At 34.1% G+C, this 19,994-nt stretch overlaps 3 protein-coding genes across 6 annotated transcripts; 1 reads left to right on the forward strand and 2 right to left on the reverse strand.

Moving 5' to 3' along the window:
- On the reverse strand, positions 1 to 3,393 carry LOC104724017 (glucose-6-phosphate 1-dehydrogenase 1, chloroplastic-like). Of its 4 annotated transcripts, none has more exons than XM_010442469.3 (8): positions 2,523 to 3,393; positions 1,976 to 2,213; positions 1,766 to 1,880; positions 1,449 to 1,654; positions 1,204 to 1,353; positions 1,012 to 1,132; positions 500 to 930; positions 1 to 416 (listed from the first exon to the last, which is right to left on the reverse strand). In XM_010442469.3, exons 1-8 carry the CDS (start codon positions 2,746 to 2,748, stop codon positions 170 to 172), a joined length of 1,734 nt encoding a protein of 577 aa, XP_010440771.2. In that variant the 5' UTR covers positions 2,749 to 3,393; the 3' UTR covers positions 1 to 169. The 4 variants fall into 4 exon arrangements, with proteins under 4 accessions (XP_010440771.2, XP_087329865.1, XP_087329866.1 ...); XM_087473739.1 differs by having other exon boundaries at positions 1,976 to 2,239; positions 2,523 to 2,862; XM_087473740.1 differs by having other exon boundaries at positions 1,976 to 2,423; positions 2,523 to 2,849.
- Positions 3,394 to 6,789: 3,396 nt separating this feature from the next.
- LOC104728198 (uncharacterized) lies at positions 6,790 to 8,931 on the forward strand. The gene is made up of 4 exons (XM_010447220.3): positions 6,790 to 7,757; positions 7,846 to 7,906; positions 8,429 to 8,565; positions 8,697 to 8,931. The coding sequence occupies exons 1-4, from the start codon at positions 7,754 to 7,756 to the stop codon at positions 8,912 to 8,914; spliced, it is 420 nt and encodes a 139-aa protein (XP_010445522.1). The 5' UTR covers positions 6,790 to 7,753; the 3' UTR covers positions 8,915 to 8,931.
- A 4,693-nt stretch (positions 8,932 to 13,624) lies between these two features.
- LOC104724018 (uncharacterized) lies at positions 13,625 to 14,617 on the reverse strand. Its single transcript, XM_010442470.2, has one exon. The coding sequence runs from the start codon at positions 14,455 to 14,457 to the stop codon at positions 13,864 to 13,866; it is 594 nt and encodes a 197-aa protein (XP_010440772.1). The 5' UTR covers positions 14,458 to 14,617; the 3' UTR covers positions 13,625 to 13,863.
- Between the last annotated feature and the right edge of the window lie 5,377 nt (positions 14,618 to 19,994).

A 19,994-nucleotide genomic window follows, 5' to 3' on the forward strand; every position in this document is an offset into this window, starting at 1 on the left:
TGAATGAAAGTGGTTTTTCTAATATTTGGCCATGGATTCTATCTACGATATGAATCATGGTCCACCAAAATAACAGAATCTATGTATAATTTGGAAAGAAACAAATCACACATAGTTTTTGGCACCATATCATTTGATATCACCAAATCATATTGTTTCTGTCAAAAGCTTAAGCGTCTCCAAGATCTCCCCATCTCACATTGTACTTAGATGCAAGATAATGTGCACCAACAGGACCTCTGCTTCCATATGGATAGAGTTCAGGAACAATTTTCATCTCCTCGAGCTCCTTCAAAGCCGGTGTGAATAGATCCCATGCTGCATCTAGCTCGTCACTTCTGATAAACAACCTCCTCTCTCCTTCGATTGCATCAAGAAGCAGTCTTTCATATGCATCTGGTATCTCTCTTGGATACCTATCAACCCATAAAGAATAAAAAATAAATAACCTCAGATATGAAGATTATAGTCAGATATAGTATGTTACTGTTATATATACCTGGATCGATACAGAAGGTTAAGGTCGCTGCGATCTAGTCTCATTCCAAGACCAGGAACTTTGTTGTTGATCCTTAGGTATATGCCTTCATCAGGCTGAACTCTGATCACTAGTGCATTAGTTGCGTTGTCTAAATTAGTAGCAAAACTTTTCTTGTACAAGTTTCCTGGGACATGTCTGAACTGAACTCTGATCTCTGCTCCTCGCGTATGGAGAGCATTCCCAGCTTTCATAAGAAAAGGAACACCGTCCCATCTCGCATTGTTGATGAACATGGCCGCTGCAGCAAATGTAGGAGTGAGACTGTGATTTGGAACCGTTGGATCGTCTGTGTAACCTTGATAAGACTTTCCTCCCTTGCTATGCCCTTTGTATTGTCCAACAACTACATCTTCAAGAAGTAACGGTTTCATTGATCGCAAAACTTTCACCTGACACCGGAAAGCGTAATCATCAGCAGAGTATTTTACATATTACCAACCTACATATTTGTTAGTGAAAAAGACTCTTACCTTTTCACTTCTTATATCCTCAGCATCTAAGCTCACAGGCGTCTCCATTGCGAAAAGTGCGAGTATCTGCAAGAGATGGTTTTGCATGATGTCTCGTATGATTCCATACTGATCAAAGTACCTGCAGTGACATAACATTAGATACGGTTGTTCCATGCTTGTAACATTGTAAGTTTTCTATAAAAAGCTTACCCTCCGCGTCCTTCTGTTCCAAAATCCTCAGAAAAAATCAGTTGAACGTTGCGAATGTAATTTCTTGACCATAGCGGCTCGAAAACAAGATTCGAGAATCGAAGCACGGAAAGGTTCTCAACAAGCTCCTTTCCTAAATAGTGGTCAATCCTAAGTATGCCAACAGAACATTAAAGTTAAGTTCCAACTTAGAAACGAAAAAGATGGCGGTGATGTTCGTTGTGGGCAAAGGGAAATGGCTTAACCTGAATATTTGCTCCTCTGTGAGATACTGTTTCAGAGATCTAGTTAACTCTCCAGATGATTCAGAGTCACGACCAAATGGCTTCTCGACAATGACCCTTGTCCAGCCGTTCGCAGAGGAAGCTCTAAGGCTTGCAGACCTTACCACATCGACGAATATGTTTGGGGGTATAGACAAATAGTACAGCCTGTTTGCTAGCTTTCCCCCCTAATAACAAGAAACCAAACAAGAATGTGCTTAGTGCCATGTCTTGAACAGAAACGATCACACTGACTTTGGTACAAGAAGTAACCATGGAGAGAATGAAGAAATTTTTACCTCTTTCTCTTTGAGCTTAATGTTTAGTTCTGCAAAATCCTCTTCCGAGTTATACTGACCCGAATGGTAAAAGCATCTTTTCAAGAACTGATCCATTTTGTCCCCACAATTTTCCCTGTTAACTCAAACCATTTTTGTCATATAACCAAACCCTAGAGTTTTAACAAACATACAAACAAACTAAAAAATGCATATAGCAGAATATTATACCTTTGATCAATCCGGCAAGTTAAAGTTCTACTAATCATGTCACGAAGCTCGTCATGAGTGAGTTTGGTCCGAGCATAACCAAAAACAGTAAAGTCCTGAGGAAGACAACCCTCATAAAAGAGAGCAAACAATGCAGGGAATATCTTCTTCTTGGCCAAGTCCCCAGACGCTCCAACCACCGTAATACTAAGAGTAGACTCTTCTTTTGTGACATGTTCCTCTGTAAGATGATCTCCAGCTGAAACATTTGGAAACATACAGAAGCTGCAAAAAACTACTTCAACTCATAAAAAGAGAGACTTTACTAATTGCTACCTAATCTTCTACACTCAGTCCTAGAATAGTAACAGACACAAAATTTACATGAGAAATGGTATCTCTGAGTATGAAAGGCCATAAAAGATACAATCTTGAACTAGTTTACATTACCATGATCTCTGTTCCAATCCTAACAACAAAATCAACGACAGGGGCAAGAAACTTCAACAAGCATTACATGTCAAAGAGACATAGTGATCTAGTCAAGAAATTGGAGAAAGAAACTCACATTCTTGTAAAGAAGCGAAATTAGTGGCACAGCCATTAGAGGACTCGAGCTGCTGAGAGTGTTTCTCAGCAAAGAATCTCAACCGAAACTGAGAAAACCAAGATTTTCTCGGGAATGTGAGAGATCGACTGAAGAGTGGTAGAGTCTCTTTAAACGGAGACGCAGTAGCGGCGAGAGATGAGGAAGAAGAAGACGAAGAAGGAATGATCATAGAATGTGTCGCCATGCAAATCTTCTTGGATCGTCAAAAACAAATGTGATGCCATTGTGTTTTGCTTCGTGTGAGGCCATTTTTATCTCTCTTAACGTTATCCACAACGGTAGTTTTATTATATCTCTCGCATTATCCACATCTATATTACTTGTCAAAATACTCCAAACAAGTTTCATTTTTTCTACTTTAGCAAAAAAGAAAAACTTTTATTTCTTTTTGGTCCATTTCTTTTTCTCAAAAAACCATATTAAGAGCATGTTTATTGGTAGGTTTGTATTTTTGGGTTCTTACATTTTATAGTATTAAAAAGTGTACTTTTATAAAATAAGAACCTTTTGTTTGTTAATTAAAATTGTACTCCTCCAATGGTAAACTCTTATAAGTGAGGTTCTTAGTTTAAAAAAAAAAAAATTAGTTTTTAAATGTTTAAACAATGAAGTTTTTATTATTGCATTCATAAACTTTTAAACATACAAAACATAAAAACATATAAAAATAGAAGCAGAAATCACAAATGTGTGCATAAATTAGAAGGATCAGTGAATAAATTAGAAGGAGTGCAAACTTATCTATAAGCACGTCTCATGAGTGCAAACTAACCCACTCCATATTGCTGCAGGGAGCCACTGTTGTGATCCTTTGACAACGGTATGTGTTGGTTTTTGCACCACCTCCTGAGAGAAAAACAAAGAAGACCAATAAATAGAAATTTGTGTTAGTAAATTTGAAGTGGTGTGGGCAAAGTGTTTGTGGTGCAGGTAGAGGCAAAGTGTAACCGTGGGATCATGGCAATGAAGAGGAGGATGTTCAAGTGGCTCGCTTGGTTGTTTTCTGGCTTTTGTTAGGTTGCTAGAGTTGAGTCCTAGAATATTTTTTAGGATTGCTGGTTCTTTGGTTTATGTTGATTGGATCTTTAGTTTATGGTTTTGGAATTATTACAATTTATTGGTTATTTATTGGTTTTATAATTTCCGCTGTTTGGTGTGATTGTGGTTAGGTGGCTAGTGGGTATGGGACCACTAGCTTAGTTGTTTATTATTATATTATATTTATATATTTATTATTTATTAATTAAAAAAAACGGGTCAGGTCGTTTCATTCGTGATGTACATTTGAATCATGTAATTCAGATCTTACATGTATATGATTCGCAAATGCAGGTCATACCTCGGTCGAGAGTGGTTGTGGTGTACTAAAACCACTTGCTTCAAATTGATCATAATCAGTCAAATGTTGAACATATGTATCTCGTTTATCCTCCACACTCATATTATGTAATATGATACATGTCCGCATGAGGATAGCCAAATCGGTTATGTCCCACATGCGAGCTGGTTCCCGAAATGATTTTAAATCGAGCTTGTAACACTCTAAATGCACGTTCGATGTCCTTCCGGCATCCTTCTTGATGTTGTGCAAACAACTTATCTGGTTCATTTTGACGAAGTTGAATTGATTTGACAAAAGTTGTATAAGAAGGATATATACCATCAGCTAAATAGTATGCCATATTATACGGACGTTGGTTCATGAAGAAGTTTACTTTTGGAGTATTTCTTTGTTCAATATTATCAAATACTAGTGAACGATCTAAAACATTTATATCGTTCAATGTGTCGGGGCACCTGAAAAAGGTATCTCAGATTCAGAGATCATGAGATGCAACTGCTTCAAGAATAATAGTGGTAGTTCCCTTATCTCCTGGTGTAAATTGACCTTCCCACGCCAAAGGACAATTTTTTCACTCCTAGTGCATGCAATCAATACTTCCAATCATCCATGGAAACCGTCGCATTTTGCTGACATATAGAATTCTTTGTAGGTCTTCTTAAGTTGGAGCTGAGATAGACTTGCTCATACAACTGTATGATTCCTTTACAGAATCTTCATAAGCACTCAAATGTTGTAGCACCTCCTATTTTGATGTATGCATCGATTGCGTCGGACGCCACACCAGATGCTAACATCCGCATGGCCGTGGTATATTTTGCTAATGGAGATATACCTTCTTTATTGGCTGCGTCAACTCGTTGGGTGTAGTATTTGCCATTGCTTGATAGGTCCTCAACGATCCAAAGAAAAACATTTTTTTCGCATCCGGAATCGCCGACAAAATATGGCATCGTCATATGTAGGTTGATCGGCAAAGTAGTCGTCAATCAATCTTTGGTTCGTGGCGACAAGATCTCTCTTGAAGTATTTTCTCTTGCTACGAAGTGGATAATCTTCCTCTATTTTGTTTTGACGCTCTCTAATCCGGTTCACAATGCATCTTTCTTCAATTTATACTGTCCAAAGAAAATTCAGATGGATCCATTGATATTCGTTTAGTAAGATGAGGATTGTGTTATTGGTATATAAAATGATTTAATGAGGTTTAATTTATAAGAATTTGAGTGGTTGATATCATCAGATTCTAAACAATCAATACATTCACTTAATTAATAGATATGGATTAGATTCTTTGATAAAATTCGAAAGTAACAGATTACAACAATTGTTGGGAACATCTGATGGCATGAAAAAATTTGGTGAAAACCTATAATTTGGTACATTTTGGGATTGATTTGCAGATTAGTTTTGAAACTGATAATTGTTAGGATTTGAATAGTTGAACGGATGATTAGAATAATTTTGAGTGTTAAAAAGATTATTATTGGGATCCATTTAACAAGAATAAAAGTTTAAATAAATATGAAGAGTTGATTGAAAGATAATAGAAAAGTTATAGTGAGAAATAAAGTTTTGTTTTTTATGTCCAAATGAAACGAAAGTAGTCTCTATATATAGACTTTAAAAAATGATGAATTTTGATATAATTTTCTTAAAAAAAAATTGATTACAACAAAATGTTTGAGTACAAATAATTGGGAGGAGATAAAAAACACAAAAATCTGGATAACCAATAGAAAAACAATACATGTATTAAAAAAAAAAGTGTTTCTCACTATTTTCTCCGATCACAGCGTAACACTTCACATTCAAGACCCAATTTCTTTTCCATTCAACATGTTGAAAAAAATATTCTAACAGGTTCATTGTTGATAGTCTAACAAAGAACACGATACGTCAGTTTTATTGTTAGCAGGTTGTCAGACACACATACCGTTACTCAGATACACGTACCACTGATCGAGTAAATATGTACTAGACACACGAATTGACCGAGGGAAGTTGTCGAGCAGACATGAAATGATTGAGACTTTGTGCTGCTATCAGACATGCACATTACCACTATTGGACATGCACAATTACCGCTATTGGGCATGGGTAATATTGCTACCGAACATACACAATATCGCTTAACTAATTGTCAACAAATCATCGGGGACGATACGGACGGTGGTACTGGTACCAAACAGAAATACGGAGACAAAAGTTGTCGGATGATTGTGATTCGGAGGAATCTTGGCCGACTCACTAAAATATAAAGACAAAAGGATAAAACAGTAGCCGAACAAAAAAAAAAAGGAAATCTCAGACATAAACGGTTGGAGTGGTGTCCAGTATCAAAGGAACATGCGAGACTGGGCATAACTAATAAGGTGGACAAGGGGTTACTTATCAAAGATTCATGAATGACATGATCATATTAAAGGGATATTTATAGAAATAGGCATTTTATGAGTTAAAACTTTGAGATGAAGTACTTTTGTCCGTACTTGCGTGATTGGGCATTTTTTAGAGAAGGGAATAGACGTTTTTGCCCTCTGCTCTTCTCTTTCGTTCAACCAGCTCTCTCCTTTTCCGATCAAAACAAGAGTTTCTTCTTTCGACCACAACCATGGCGTCTCACCACCGTGCTCCATCAACACCATCTCCAACACAAGCTCTTTGGCCTCCAATATACAAAATCGCGTTGTCGCCAACAACATCTCAGATCAAATAAATTCAATAGATTCAATTTAGTTTATTTTGGATGAAAGAATCTAAACCCTAAGGGGATACAATCTAGTGAACCCAAGGGATCCAATCACAAAGATTTATGAAACTAAAATTTTCCAACCGATTTCATTATCATCACCACCATGTCGTTCATCTGATCTCATCATTAACTAAACCCAAAAAAAAAAAAAAAAAAAAAAAATCTCACAGCTGTTTCCCCTCTTCATCAAACTCTCATAACAAAAAACCAGAAAAATACCTAGAAAGCTTCGATCTCACGATCTGTCTTCTCTCCTAATTCGTTTCTTGATTTTTTTTTTTTTTTCAGATTGATTTTGATTACGAATCTAGATACTTTCAGATTGATTTTGATTATTTGTTTTACTCAATTATGTTGTGATTTCTAAATGATTTCATCTATGCCTAAAGGGTTATACCGTAAACTGGATGTGTTACTTGTTGATTTCTCTAAATTCCTATACATGTAATATTGTATCATGTTATCTCTTATATATACATGATGTCGATACGTAGACTCTTGATTAATTTAATGAATAATTAATCGGTGATTATTATGTATTTTTCATTTCTATTTTTATTTGCTTGACAATACTTTTATTTATTGTCGTAAGAGATATTATATACTTGTGGTTCAATACAAATCTCTGACCTTGTCTCATTTATAACATGCAGTCTGTATCGAGTTATATCGTCAGCTGGCACTGGAAACGAATCCAACAACAGTCTGGTTGCTCAAAGTTCTGATGAGACTATACATCATGAGCTCAACACCCTTCCATGGGATGCGCTTATAGGATCAGAAGAAGCGAAACATATCCAATCCAAAACTAAGCATCCCGTCATGAAGGATTAATGGTTCAGTGTGGGCGTTGTCACAAATGGAGATTCATACCCTCGATGGAGAAGTATGAAATCTTAAGGGAAAAACATGTCGAAACCCCCTTTGTCTGTGAGACAGCTTCCGAGTGGAAGCCAAGTATGTCATGTGATGTTCCTGGAGATAAAACATCATGTGGTATTTGGGCTATTGATGTGCCTGACATCCCTTGTCCGCCGACCTGCTGGAAACGTGTAGTGAAGGTTCGGCGTGAAGAGTGCGGAAAATTCGCCGATGTGTAAGTAGTTCCATTGGCCTCTTGTTTCTTTCGTTGTATGTATAGTACCAAGCTAATTTCCTTATTGTTTTTTTTCGTTGTAATTCAGCTACTATTATCCTCCTCCTCCATTATCAAAAGAGAGGCTTATCACCATCCGAGGTCAAAAAGTAAGTTTTTAGCACTCATTCTCCTCTCTTTTATAGCACTCCAACATGTCAAGTTCTTATAAGTTACACAACATCTTCCTGTTTCAAAGGTGTCATGTAATTTCTAAGAAATCGACACGTTGATTGGCATGCACGCTTTCTATTTTCTAATTTAGGATAATATTTTAGGAATTCTGTCTTTTTTATTTGAGTATATATAAGAATAATGTCTTGGGATATCCGTGTCTTTCCATTTTTTCTAACCTAAATATAGAATTAGTAGCTAGGTTTGTAAGAACATTTAGTTGGAACCTCATGTCGTGTGGAGATATTTAAAGCTATGGGCATTGTTTTACTTACTACAATTAATGTGTGATGCCAAGAAAGAAATTAAAATATCATCCCTATTTTGATGAATACATCCCTGAAGCATTTGAGAGATCAACTAATTATAGAAGAAAAGCTTAACAATATATCATATTGTGCTCAGTAACGTATAAACAGCTTTCTCAATTATTTATAAGCCTCATCGTTGGTTTGCAGGTTCTTGAATGACCACCCCGAATACATAAGAGAAGGTGCTAATATTTCTCAATTCTCCTTCCAATTGCCAAGACCCCTTGCCGATAACTATGTTAAGAAGCGTACTCGTCAAGTGAAACCTACTGCAGCCACTGAAAGTAAGTTGCTTTGTTTTTTTTCTCACCTTGCTTGTATATCAAATGTCTAGGTGAGTTTTATAGAAAATAATTAAGTATGACATTGTTGTATATCATCGGAAATTTGATTCATCTTGTTTCTTTTTTGTCAGATAAGTTAGTGGCATTGCTATCACCATGTGAGCATAGGCATCAGAGCAAGGTCAATCCTCTAAAAGGGCAAGAACATGAAATTGAGGAAACCAACAAAGATGAGTTCAATAATTTATTGGCAGTTATAGTACATGTGGACATTATTTTTATATTCATGACAATTTCAACTTATTTCGTAGACCAAAGTAAGACTTTGAGTATTTTTGGAAAAATTTAATGATGTTTTGTTGAACATTTTTCTCATGTCTTCTATCTCATTCTTTAATAATTTTTTTTCATCCATATTTTATTCATGTCTTCCATGAACTAGAACTATTATCGAACAATACGAAGATCCCAAATCTTTGATTTAACTACATCCACACAAACTATACAGCTTTTTACGTCAGTTTTTTCAATATCGGAAAATCTTTAAGTAATTAACAGACTTAAAATATATACACGTCGGTTACGAAAGCGACGCAACTCTCATTGACGTAAATTTTTTTTACGTCGGATTAAAAACCGACTTTAGATTTAGCGGCGGAAATTTAGCATAAGTTGTTGCAATAGTAACGTCAGTTAACATCCGACACTATCCAATGATTGATTTTCTGTTATTTTATTATATTTTAATCAAATAAAAATAAAATTCAATTTAAATAAAAGTTTGAAACAACAACTAATCCATATAAAAATTAATTAATAATAAGTGTAGTTTGTACATAAAAACATCAATATCATGGCTGTCAAAAAAAAAAAAAACATAATTAAAACTGGAGCCTTCGTAAATCGTAAGCTATTTGCCTGAAGCTTAGAAAACAGCAACACGTTTTGCCGCTCTTCCAAATTCAAACCAGAGCTCTGGTAAGATCTGAAATCAATCATAAAAACAGTCTTATACATCATGAGCAGCTTAAGTATCAAACCAAATCCAAAATACAATTCTGATTTCATGAGCACTTTAATAATTAATGATAACTTGCTCTGTCATACTATTTATTTGCCTAAAATGAAAACATATAGATAAAAGGACAATACTAATACGTATCTCATAGATTAAACATATGCCTAAAGATTACTTTAAACCCCAAAATGTCAGTAACACTTGTACCTTTTGAGGAGAAGGTTGGCTTCATCGAAGTTTCACGCAGATGGAGAGACCAACTAAAATTGCCATGCTACAATGTTCAACAATTCAACAAAGACCATAAAACAAATAAAATACATCCTTCTCTAACACATATATCAACCAATTACCCGATACACTTAACCGCAAGACAATATATACAGGGTCGAATCCACAAGGACCAATGATACACTAAAGATTTGCGAGAGTCGTAAATAGCTAAAGCGGACGAATGTTTCTTTGTTTGATTTTCAAGTTTATAAATAAAAATGCAAAGAAATAAAATCGATTAACTTATAAGATTAGAACATTGGGTCATAGGGTATTTCAGAGATCAATGACTAATGAGAAAATAAAATATGGAATTCAATAATTAAGAACCGTTCTAGAACATGAACACTATAATAGACTAACCCTCTTTCAAGGCATTAGAAACTAAATTTGACTATTAGTTTTGCTAAACTTTCATTTGCAACCTCCTAGCCAAATTTGCATTACAATCAAGTTCATTTAGTTTACAATACGTCCTAGCATCAACTTTCGCAGGCTAGAAATACATTGCTTAATTCACACTCATTCATGCATTCTATCGAACACTTTTGATGCATAGAAAAACCTAAAGTATAATACAACGTGATCAATCCTATTTTAGCATTAAGATCATGTGAATCAAAGAACCTAATGATTAAGAACTCCAAACAATAAGTAAAACATCAATTCATTGAATCTCCTAATTGAAACCCTAAAACCTAATTGGAGAACTACTCACACATAACAAAAGAGAAAACAAAAATAATAGATGAAGAAAATATGATTAAATTGCAGAAATAATAATGAAGGGTTTAGAAATTTTCTCCAAATTGTCAATGAGGATGAATCTCTAGAATCCCAAAAGAGTGGCTTACAAAAAGTCTCAGGCTGCCGAAAGAAAGCGTAGAATAAAACTTAGAGTTTTTCTCCCAACAAATAGAAAGTATTTATAGAGTTCTGAAAATAAGGTAAAAAGATAACAGCCTAGTTAGGACATTTTCTCAGCCAAACAGGTTTCTCAGATAGGCGGGTTTTGACGTGAAATTTGCCGGATTAGACTTTGATTCTCAGCCAGGCAGGTTCCTCAGATAGACGTGTTTTAACGTGAAAGTTGCCGAGTTAGACTTTGTTGCTTAGCCAGGCGGATTCCTCTAATAGGCAGGTTTTCACGTGAACCAACATCCATCTCATATGCTTGTTTGCATCCAGAATTGCTCATGTTTCTTCCATTTTCCTCCAAAGTGTTCTAACATCTATAAAGACTCGATAAAGAACCAAAAGACTCCAAAAACATACTTTGACTCAATAAAAAATATAAAATAAGAGAGAAAATAAAGACTCAGAACCGATAAAAACACTATATATCACAATTTCTAGCTCAATTCCTCATGCTAATACCATACAATATGTATCTTGGGAAATGCCACGCTTAGCCACCCAAAGTGCATGACATATGTGTCATGTGAGTCTATCATACTAAAAGGACAATATTCCCTGCCAAGCAGTCTGAGGCTTCGTAAGTATGTGAATGATCTCACAAGAGTTCTCAATCATATGCAGTTAATAAATAAAATCAGAAGACAACATTAAATACTGAAAGCTTTGAAAAACAAATAAGTTCCTGAACTGCTGATCACATCAGCATCCTCGAGACCAAAATGGGAATACTCTTTAGCATCCAAAGAAAATAACACCATCATTAGTTGCAGCTCTACACAGCACATCAAAAGCTTTCTTGTTCCTTTACCAATTCTAAAACTCTCAAAGAGGAGATCGACTACAGATCCCAGAGCTGCCCAAGCTTCATTCAGAGTTGTCAAAATCATTGTACCATCTTTAGTTACAGCTCTACGCATCACATCTTCTAGCTTAGGTTCCTCAATTTCCTCCTAAGTAATTAAACTATGAATCAGAATACGTCAAGAAGAACTCGTGAGATCCAGAAAATCAAACTCAAATGCGACTACTAGCACCATAAAGAAGAACACGATTTCAGAATGTGGAGCTATTCCCAAGCACGAAGCACACAATGGACACGATTCCATAATCCTTTTACGGAATCGTCGCCAAATTGATTCCAATTTCATCGACGAACCAAATCAAATCCCTAAATCTAACACGAAAGTTACGACGGCGGAGAGTTAGGAATTTATAACATTCCTCTTTTGACATTCATTCATCAACTGACACCCATTCATATTAGAGCTCTTCATATTAAAATTTAAAGTCGGTTTATTAGAAAAGTTAAAGTCGGTTTAACAAGTGACGTTAATAAACCGACGTCTTCCATCCTATTTCTTGTAGTGATCCCGTTATCTGATTTGTTTTCTCTTATTCATAATGATATCAATTTCATTAGTAGATATGTTTGGTATATTGCCCTACCCTAATCTCTATGCTATGAAGGATGTACAAAAATATATATATATATATATGCTATTAAATACATGAATTTTTTTTTAATATGTTTGTCATTTATATTTTTCTTACTAAGATCTAGTTAGGGAGATAATATTAATGTGTTGGTTTATGGTCATTATTTTTCAGCATACTAAAACTAGTTTAGTTAAATGGTATAACGGGAATTATTTCTCAAGAGACACTAAAGCAATTCGTGTCATTTCATGGTATTAGTGTCTCTCTATTGCTCCTCTTCTTTTGTCTATGAAAGGATGATTGTAAAGAGGACATACCAATAATCATGTGACCATATTGATACAAAGAGAGAATTCTAAAGAGAAAACAAAAATATTTTCGAGACAGAAAGTTTTGAGAGATCAACCGGAAAAGTACTTGAACGGGGATTTGTGGTTGATTTCCACATGTGATATCAACTCTGATTTATGCCTCAATTTCTAGTCAATTTTAGGCCAAGTGTCCATGCTGGAATATATCATACTAAAAGAGTAATCAATATATGCCTCCATTTTTGAGTCTGATCTATGCGTCAATTTACAGTGAAAGGAGAACTTGAAGATCAAGCATAATCAGAGATTACTCTTTTGAAGAAATCACCAACGAGACTCGACTTTACAATATAGATTAGAATGTCGAAGATAACAGAGAACTGAACTTCCTTAAAAAAGAAAATTTTCTTATTACTAATGTTAAGACGATCTTAACATCATCTAGAAATTGTCTAATTGGAACTGATTAGTATGCTTATTGTTCCAAATAGATGATGGATACAACTTGTGGCTTTTAACGCTTCTCAAGAGTCTATATCCACGCATGAACGAATTTATATTGGTTGTAACTGGTTATTTTTTGTAGCTTACGTATACTATGTCATTAACTGTTAGTTTGTAAGTGATTATATTCATTCTCATTCGATATCAAACAAGAGAAATCAAAATTCTCTCTTAATTTAACATTGTTGTGTTGTTTTCCTTTTCTGCAAACTTTTTTTTGATGACTCTATCTGCTTAACTATACATACGATTGCAAGTTCATTATCACTTTGGTGAACCTTAAGGATCTTATCTTTGAGTGGTGTTGTTTCTAAATTTTAATTTAATGTATCTAGGACCGGTAGGTGTGTTGTTAAATGTAATCTTACTATAGAACAAGAAGAAACAGGTCATTTTGTGTTTGATTCTTAAGAAGTAGAATATATCATGAAACTTAAGAATTGGTCAAATTTACTACAGATTTTTTATTATTATTGCTACAATGCCATAGAAAAAAAAGATTCAATTATGTGTGGTGGCTAATCCAAATTTCAGTCACATGATATTGATCACAATGGTTTGTGCTTTCGTTTTTGACTACTCAATACACTATCTAATATTAACAATGAATATTTAATTGTTCATATCGCCAAAAAATAATCCGTACAGTGCGCAGGTACTCATCTAGTAATATATAACAACAGAAAAACCCCATGAATGGAGAGATCTAGAACAAACAAAAAAGCACATGAGCACTTGTGACGTGCAAAAATAAACCGCAATTAATATTACCATATATGGTCTATACATCCGATATTTTAATAGCTTTATAGTGATATAAAATATATGAAAGATGTATCAGGCTTTGATCTGGAACCTTGAACACTTGATGGATCCGATGGAAATGTCGATTTCGATCAGATTATCGTCTTCATACTCGGCTGATAGTTGGATAAGCCTGAAATCTGGGATGTTGTTGTACATGACCTTTTGATCTTGTTGTCCAATCATAGTACTATAGTGGTGGCCAACGTAGTGACCACTTGGTAAGGAGAGCTCTATGAGGCTTTCCTCATCAGGGATTGTTCCGTCGTCTTCGTCATTATTTTTGACAATATCATCAGTGGTCGTCGTAGATACTTCAGTCTCTCCTAGAGAGTACTGATCTTGTTGACTAAGATCTTGAACCTTGGAGTTTGGTTTTTGGATTGTGAGAGGGAAGAAGAAAGATGAGAAGAACAAAGCAGCTGAGGTAACTAGGATTTGCGAGAAGCCAAGTCCTACGATGTGAAGAAGTAGTGGGGCAAGAAAAGACAACCATGAAACTGGTCTCTTAAAAAGCAATGAAATAAAACTCACCCCTTCTTTCATTTTTATGCTCTCAAGATTCATATGAAAGCAATTACTTTGTAGCTCCACCAAAAAAGATAGAAGAAACAAGAGTTCAACCATTTTATATGACTCTCAAAAGATGTTGCTTGATTGAAACACTTTTCAAAAACAAAAACCCTAGAGAACTATGAGTTGATGTATAAATCTGGAAGAAAAAAAAATGAAAAAAAAAGAGACTCCACTAGGAAATAGTGGGTATAATAAAGAGAGAGGACTCCAAAAAAAGTTTAATACGTAAATGAACTTCAAATAATCAAACGTGAAAGGGTCTATAAATAGGTGAATTATAGGAAGAAGATTGAACATAAACTATTATATTCGTCTTTCTATTTGCATCGAGATTTGATCAGGAGCAACAGCTCAATCCTTAATTAGTCCTCCTCATTAACGAAAATTTGGAATCTCGAGATAAATCACCCTACATTAAACTAGATAATTTTTGTTAGAATATGCTGGAATTTGAATATCGCAAACAATACAAAAATAAAATACAATAGTGGGCCATTTCGTATATCAGATAAATAGCAAAATAATGAATAACTAAATTTGTAGAAAAGTTGTAAAACGCTAAAAAGCTAAAAATCTATTTAAAACTAGACTTTCAACATCTTATAGTTATTATAAAAAAAAGTTACCGGGTTCAGTTTGTACGCTAGCAAAATTCAATTATTCTTTAATATTGCTAGTATTTTTCTAACATATTAATTAATTATATATAGCAAATTTACCTTTTTAAAAGTTAAAATCTTTAGTAAATGGAAATCATCAAATTTATGAAAAGGGCCATTTTGTTGGAAGACTACAACAGATTTAACAGTTCAAACTTAATAATCGTTTATGTGAACCAAAATGCATTTTTGGTTTAGACAAACACTTCTTTCTGACTATTTATAATAAATTATTATCATTAAAAAAAAATTGTTTTCTAAATATTTAAACGTCAGAAATTAAAAACTAAATTCATAGTCGGATCATCGCTACTAACGTGAGAATTTTCTGATTTAGTTATTTAAAAATTGCTCTTTAACAAAAAAAAGTTATTTAAAAATTGCTATTAATTGTACTGGTCTTATAACCTTTGATCAGTCATATTAATTGTTTTCAGACAGTTTTTCAATTTAAAATGAAGCCGTCAGTTATCTTTCAAAATATATTAATACTTATCTTTAGACTAGTTATAATGGTGATATTTTTAACAGTTGTAAAACTTTTACAACAGTTGAAAGTCTATGATGGAGAGTGTTGAATCTCGGCAAAATTGGTGTTGAAAAACTTCAACAGCCTAAATTTAATTGAGTATGGTCAAGTTGTTATAGGTGTTGTGTTCTCATTGGTTGTGAGACTTTTGCTATTTTTTTTTCTATTCGAATTGTTTAACATCAATTTTTATCAAAAATTATATATATATATATATTTATTTATTTATTTTTACACCAAAATTTATCATTTTTTATACTGTACAATTAGAGACTATTTTCATTTAATTTGGATACAGAAATTTTTTATCCTTTTTATGATACTTATTTAGTTAGCTCTTGTTTTATTATATATTTTTTATAAAATTATAAAGCCAAAAACAATATTTATTTTAATTTATTTCTAATTATTTTAATATTATTTGATAGTAACTATAATTAATAATATTTAATTACAGAAACATAAACATAAATAAAGTAGAACAGATGAATTAAAAATAGTGGGATAAAATGTTGTAATTTTTTAAAACAAAACTATAGTAGAAAGTAAAAATAACAGAAACAGTGAATTATAACGTGGAAAAGAGAAGATGATATGGAACATTAAAAATGAAAAAGTGATTGTTGTAACTTTCTAACCATTGTTAATAATCTTACTAGAAAAATATGTTGTAGTACAAACTACAAAACAAGAAAAAAAAACAGTGAAAGATAAATTAAAAAATATAAAAAACAAAAAAATTATAAAAATTATAAAAATTAAAAAAAAAAAGTTCGTAGTCTATTCTTTTGGAATCGGAGAAGCCAAAAGAGCAGAAAGACCATAACTAATAAACCTTTTAATTGTACTTGCTAAATGCTCCTCCATTCACCAAGGCTTTTTAAGACTTGAGAGTGTCGGTGAGCCATGTGCAACCCTCCCTCCTTTCCATCTGGCGACATTTTAATTCCTCCCGTCTCTAAAAAGTTCACTACAAGCCAAAGTTTACTTAAGTTGACTTGCTACATTACGACAAAAAAAAAAAAAAAAAGACTTGATAGATCTTCGGCGAAGTAGTTGGTCATGGGTTTTCGATTTATAAAAACTCTCCCAAGTATTCATTGGCTAAAACTTAAATTTACGATTTTAGTTACAAGATAGGGTATTCTTGCAAATGGTTTTAAAAAAAAAGTAATTTTAGGGTATTCAGGTTAATGATAAATTTATGTGGAAGGAGGCTAAGTTCTTCTCTGAAAAATATTTGGATACTTCGTCATTTTTGGAGGTTAGGGATTCCTCTCCCAGATGTCAAGTGGATGGATTATGAAAAAATTTTGATCTATTTATGGGTCTAGGCTGGTGGTACCGTAATAGTGAAAATACGACGATACTTTTAGGAGCATTGATTTGGGCTATGGAATCTCTTTTGGCGGCAGATATTGACTGTTCAAGCTTTGAGACGGATTGTGCAGAGTTAGACGCAATGGTGCAGTCACCTGATGATTGACCTGCTTTTTCGAATTTGTTGAACGACTTCACCTTGCTCAGATCGTTCTTTCCTTCCTTCACTCTTTCCAGAATTCCCCATGCGACAAACGTACGTGCAAATTGTCTCGATCTTCACGTTCTTTAACTTCAAAAACTTCTTTTGTAAACTCTTATCCTCCGGTTTGGGTAACTAACCTTGGAGTTCTCTTTTAATTAATGTTTGGTTGAAAAAAAAAGTAATTTTACAAATGTCCCATCAACAAACGCTAAAATAAAAATAATTAATAAGTAAAAATTTTCTTTTTTTCTTTTGACAAAAATAAAAAATAAGCGAAAAACACATATATTTTGCAGTATTTACCTAAAAATCGCTAAATTGTAAATACATATATTTTCTATCTCTTTTTTATCTCTTTTTAAGATCTAAACAAAATCGTTTACACTGAGGTATCCACAAAACCCTAGTATTTCTCTCTCGCCTTTCTCCTCTAAAAAAACTCAAAACCGCCGCCCCTGTTTTTTGGCCAACGTCTGATGGCTTTCTAGCCCCCTCGTTGTGTTTTTCTTATTGTTTTTCTTCCTTCTGATGTAGTATATTTGTCGGCTGTGTAGTTCTTTTGAGCTGTTTGGCTTCTCTCGACGAGATCGGAAGTAGATCTACTCTGGTTTCCATGTGTAGATTTGTTGATGACTTTGAAGATGATGATGTCTTGCTCATTCTACCGGTGTTTCGGCTTTGTTTTGCCATTGATTCGTCCTCGCTTTACCGTGTTCTCTGAGTCTCGCTCTTCCCGGAAGAAACAGATCTGGTCCATCGAGGTGGTCGGTGGTGTTCGTTGGAGACGTCTCTTCAGTTGGGTGGTGCGGTCGATTCTTCTGTCCGATAATTGAGCTCAATCTCATCAAATTAAGCTAGTTTGGTATATCCCCGGCTTGTTTGATGTTGGCTTTTAGATGTTGTTTCTTGTTTATTTTACTAGTTTGTTAGGTCATCTAGTTTAGCTTTCGTTCTCGAGGAAGTTACGGCCGGGTCTTCTGTCTGGGTTAGGATAGCTTTCGGGTACCTCTTAATTGTTCGTTGAATCTTTAAACCAAGTCTCCTACCACCGCCATTAGTCCAAAAAATAATAAGGTCTTTTCTGTGGTTTGTCTGTTCTTGTAAGGCTAACCTCTTGTGGGGACGCAAAGTCCTAGACGTAGATTCTCGGTATAAGATTAGGTGGGTAGGAATTAGATTCGCGTTCCTTGCTTATTGTGTTCGAGGTATTCATTTTTAGTTGGGTTAAATCTTCACGGTGGCCTCTATCCTTGGGTCTCTTCCATTTGCGTTTGCAGGTCTTTTTGACATTGACTCTTGAGTACATAGTCCCGCGACTAATGTTTTCTTCCGATTTCTCCAATGATTTTGAGAGCTTTTCTTTTTGGCTTTAGTTTTTTACATGTTCCCCGTGTATCATGTTTAAGCTTCTGGAGATATTTTTGTTTTTCGCCGGCTTTAGGATTTCAAAAACCGCATTTCACCATTGTATTTTACCTTGGTTTAATTAATGAAAATGTTCTAATGAAAAAAAAAAAAAAGCTATCCACAAAACTTGCCGCTGCCACTGCCGAAACTATATGCAGCCACTTACCATGTTGCTGACTCCAATATCTTCCTTTGTCACCGACCACATTCGCCATCTCATTTAACATTGAGGTGAAATTTAGGTTAATCTCTCTTGTTCGTATTTCTTCATTACATCCTCTCATTTCTTTCTTTTAAGTTTAATTTTTATTTTTTTGCCAATTTATGTGTTATCATTTAAGTCAAGTTTTATATAATAAGGTATATATGTAGAGTACTTCTTGAACGAAAAAAGAGTATGTTTTGGTGTCTAAAATGTATATGTTTTGTTGATAAAAAAATTTATATTGTTCTAGCAAACACCAAAAAATGCATATTATTTTGTGTGTAACGTACTAACGTCTAACCAAAAGGACATGAAAAGACTCTTGGAAGCTATGAATGAGGATGTGTCCCCTAAAACTGAACATGATTATTTTTGGATGGTAAACAGTAAAATTGATAAATTTCACGCACCGAAAAATGCCAAGACCTCTGTTCGCACTATTACTTTGAGTGAAACTGAAACAAATTATATTCACACACCTCTAGATATATAGTTATAATCTCTTTAAGAATTTAACGTTCCAATCCTATTATCGTAGCATGTAAACTGGAACATCCTCTATTTTTCTGCACGTACACCTACGATAACGAGACAAAAAAAAAATATATATATATCAAAATGCACTTTTTTATAGAATTTAACACACAAAAAAACCTTTAGATGCAAAAAATATATGTTACATAAAACAGAAATATATATATATATATATATATATATATATAATTTTAGCTTGTGTAACCAACACATGTCAAACAGTATAAAGTGTCATTGATCAAGCAGACATAAAAAGAATCAACAAAAAAAAAAAAGACTAAAAATTGCGTTCAACTAAAAATGGTCCTAATACAAAATTACTAATATTATAAATTAGGTAAACAAGATTACAAAAATGATGCAATCAATAGCTTTGGAACGAAAGAAGAAGAAGAAAAAAACAAGAAAAGCACCAAAAAAAAAAGCAGGTGCCACTTGTCGGCCAGTTGCAAAGGTAGGAGCTAAGCATCCTCTTGTTTGAAGTTTTGGGTACAAAACACCTTGAAACCATGAATTAACAGCTTTAGTTACCAAGCAAATCTCTTGATTAACAAAATTTTTAATTTAAGTTGTTGATGAGCATTGCATAGGAAGTGGCATTAACTCGATAGGAATGTCGTGAAACTAGGAGATTGGGGACCATCTTCTCAATTTGACGAGGGGCCGGGACCCGTACGTGTGGTGTGGTGTGGACCATCCTCACAATCTAGTGAAACTAGAAGATCATGT

The sequence above is a fragment of the Camelina sativa genome, chromosome 11 (genome assembly GCF_030686135.1).
Source record: "Camelina sativa cultivar CO46 ecotype springtype chromosome 11, ASM3068613v1".
Taxonomy (NCBI): Eukaryota; Viridiplantae; Streptophyta; class Magnoliopsida; order Brassicales; family Brassicaceae; genus Camelina; species Camelina sativa.

Excerpts from the sequence above, each read along its gene's own strand:
- LOC104724017 (XM_087473738.1), bottom strand. The coding sequence starts at position 2,748 with ATGGCGACACATTCTATGATCATTCCTTCTTCGTCTTCTTCTTCCTCA. Across the intron at positions 1,354-1,448 it reads ACAGAGGAGCAAATATTCAG|GATTGACCACTATTTAGGAA; the intron begins GTTAAGCCATTT and ends TGGCATACTTAG. Across the intron at positions 1,133-1,203 it reads GGAACAGAAGGACGCGGAGG|GTACTTTGATCAGTATGGAA; the intron begins GTAAGCTTTTTA and ends ATGTCACTGCAG.
- LOC104728198 (XM_010447220.3), top strand. Across the intron at positions 7,907-8,428 it reads TCACCATCCGAGGTCAAAAA|GTTCTTGAATGACCACCCCG; the intron begins GTAAGTTTTTAG and ends GTTGGTTTGCAG. Across the intron at positions 8,566-8,696 it reads ACCTACTGCAGCCACTGAAA|ATAAGTTAGTGGCATTGCTA; the intron begins GTAAGTTGCTTT and ends CTTTTTTGTCAG.
- LOC104724018 (XM_010442470.2), bottom strand. The coding sequence starts at position 14,457 with ATGGTTGAACTCTTGTTTCTTCTATCTTTTTTGGTGGAGCTACAAAGT.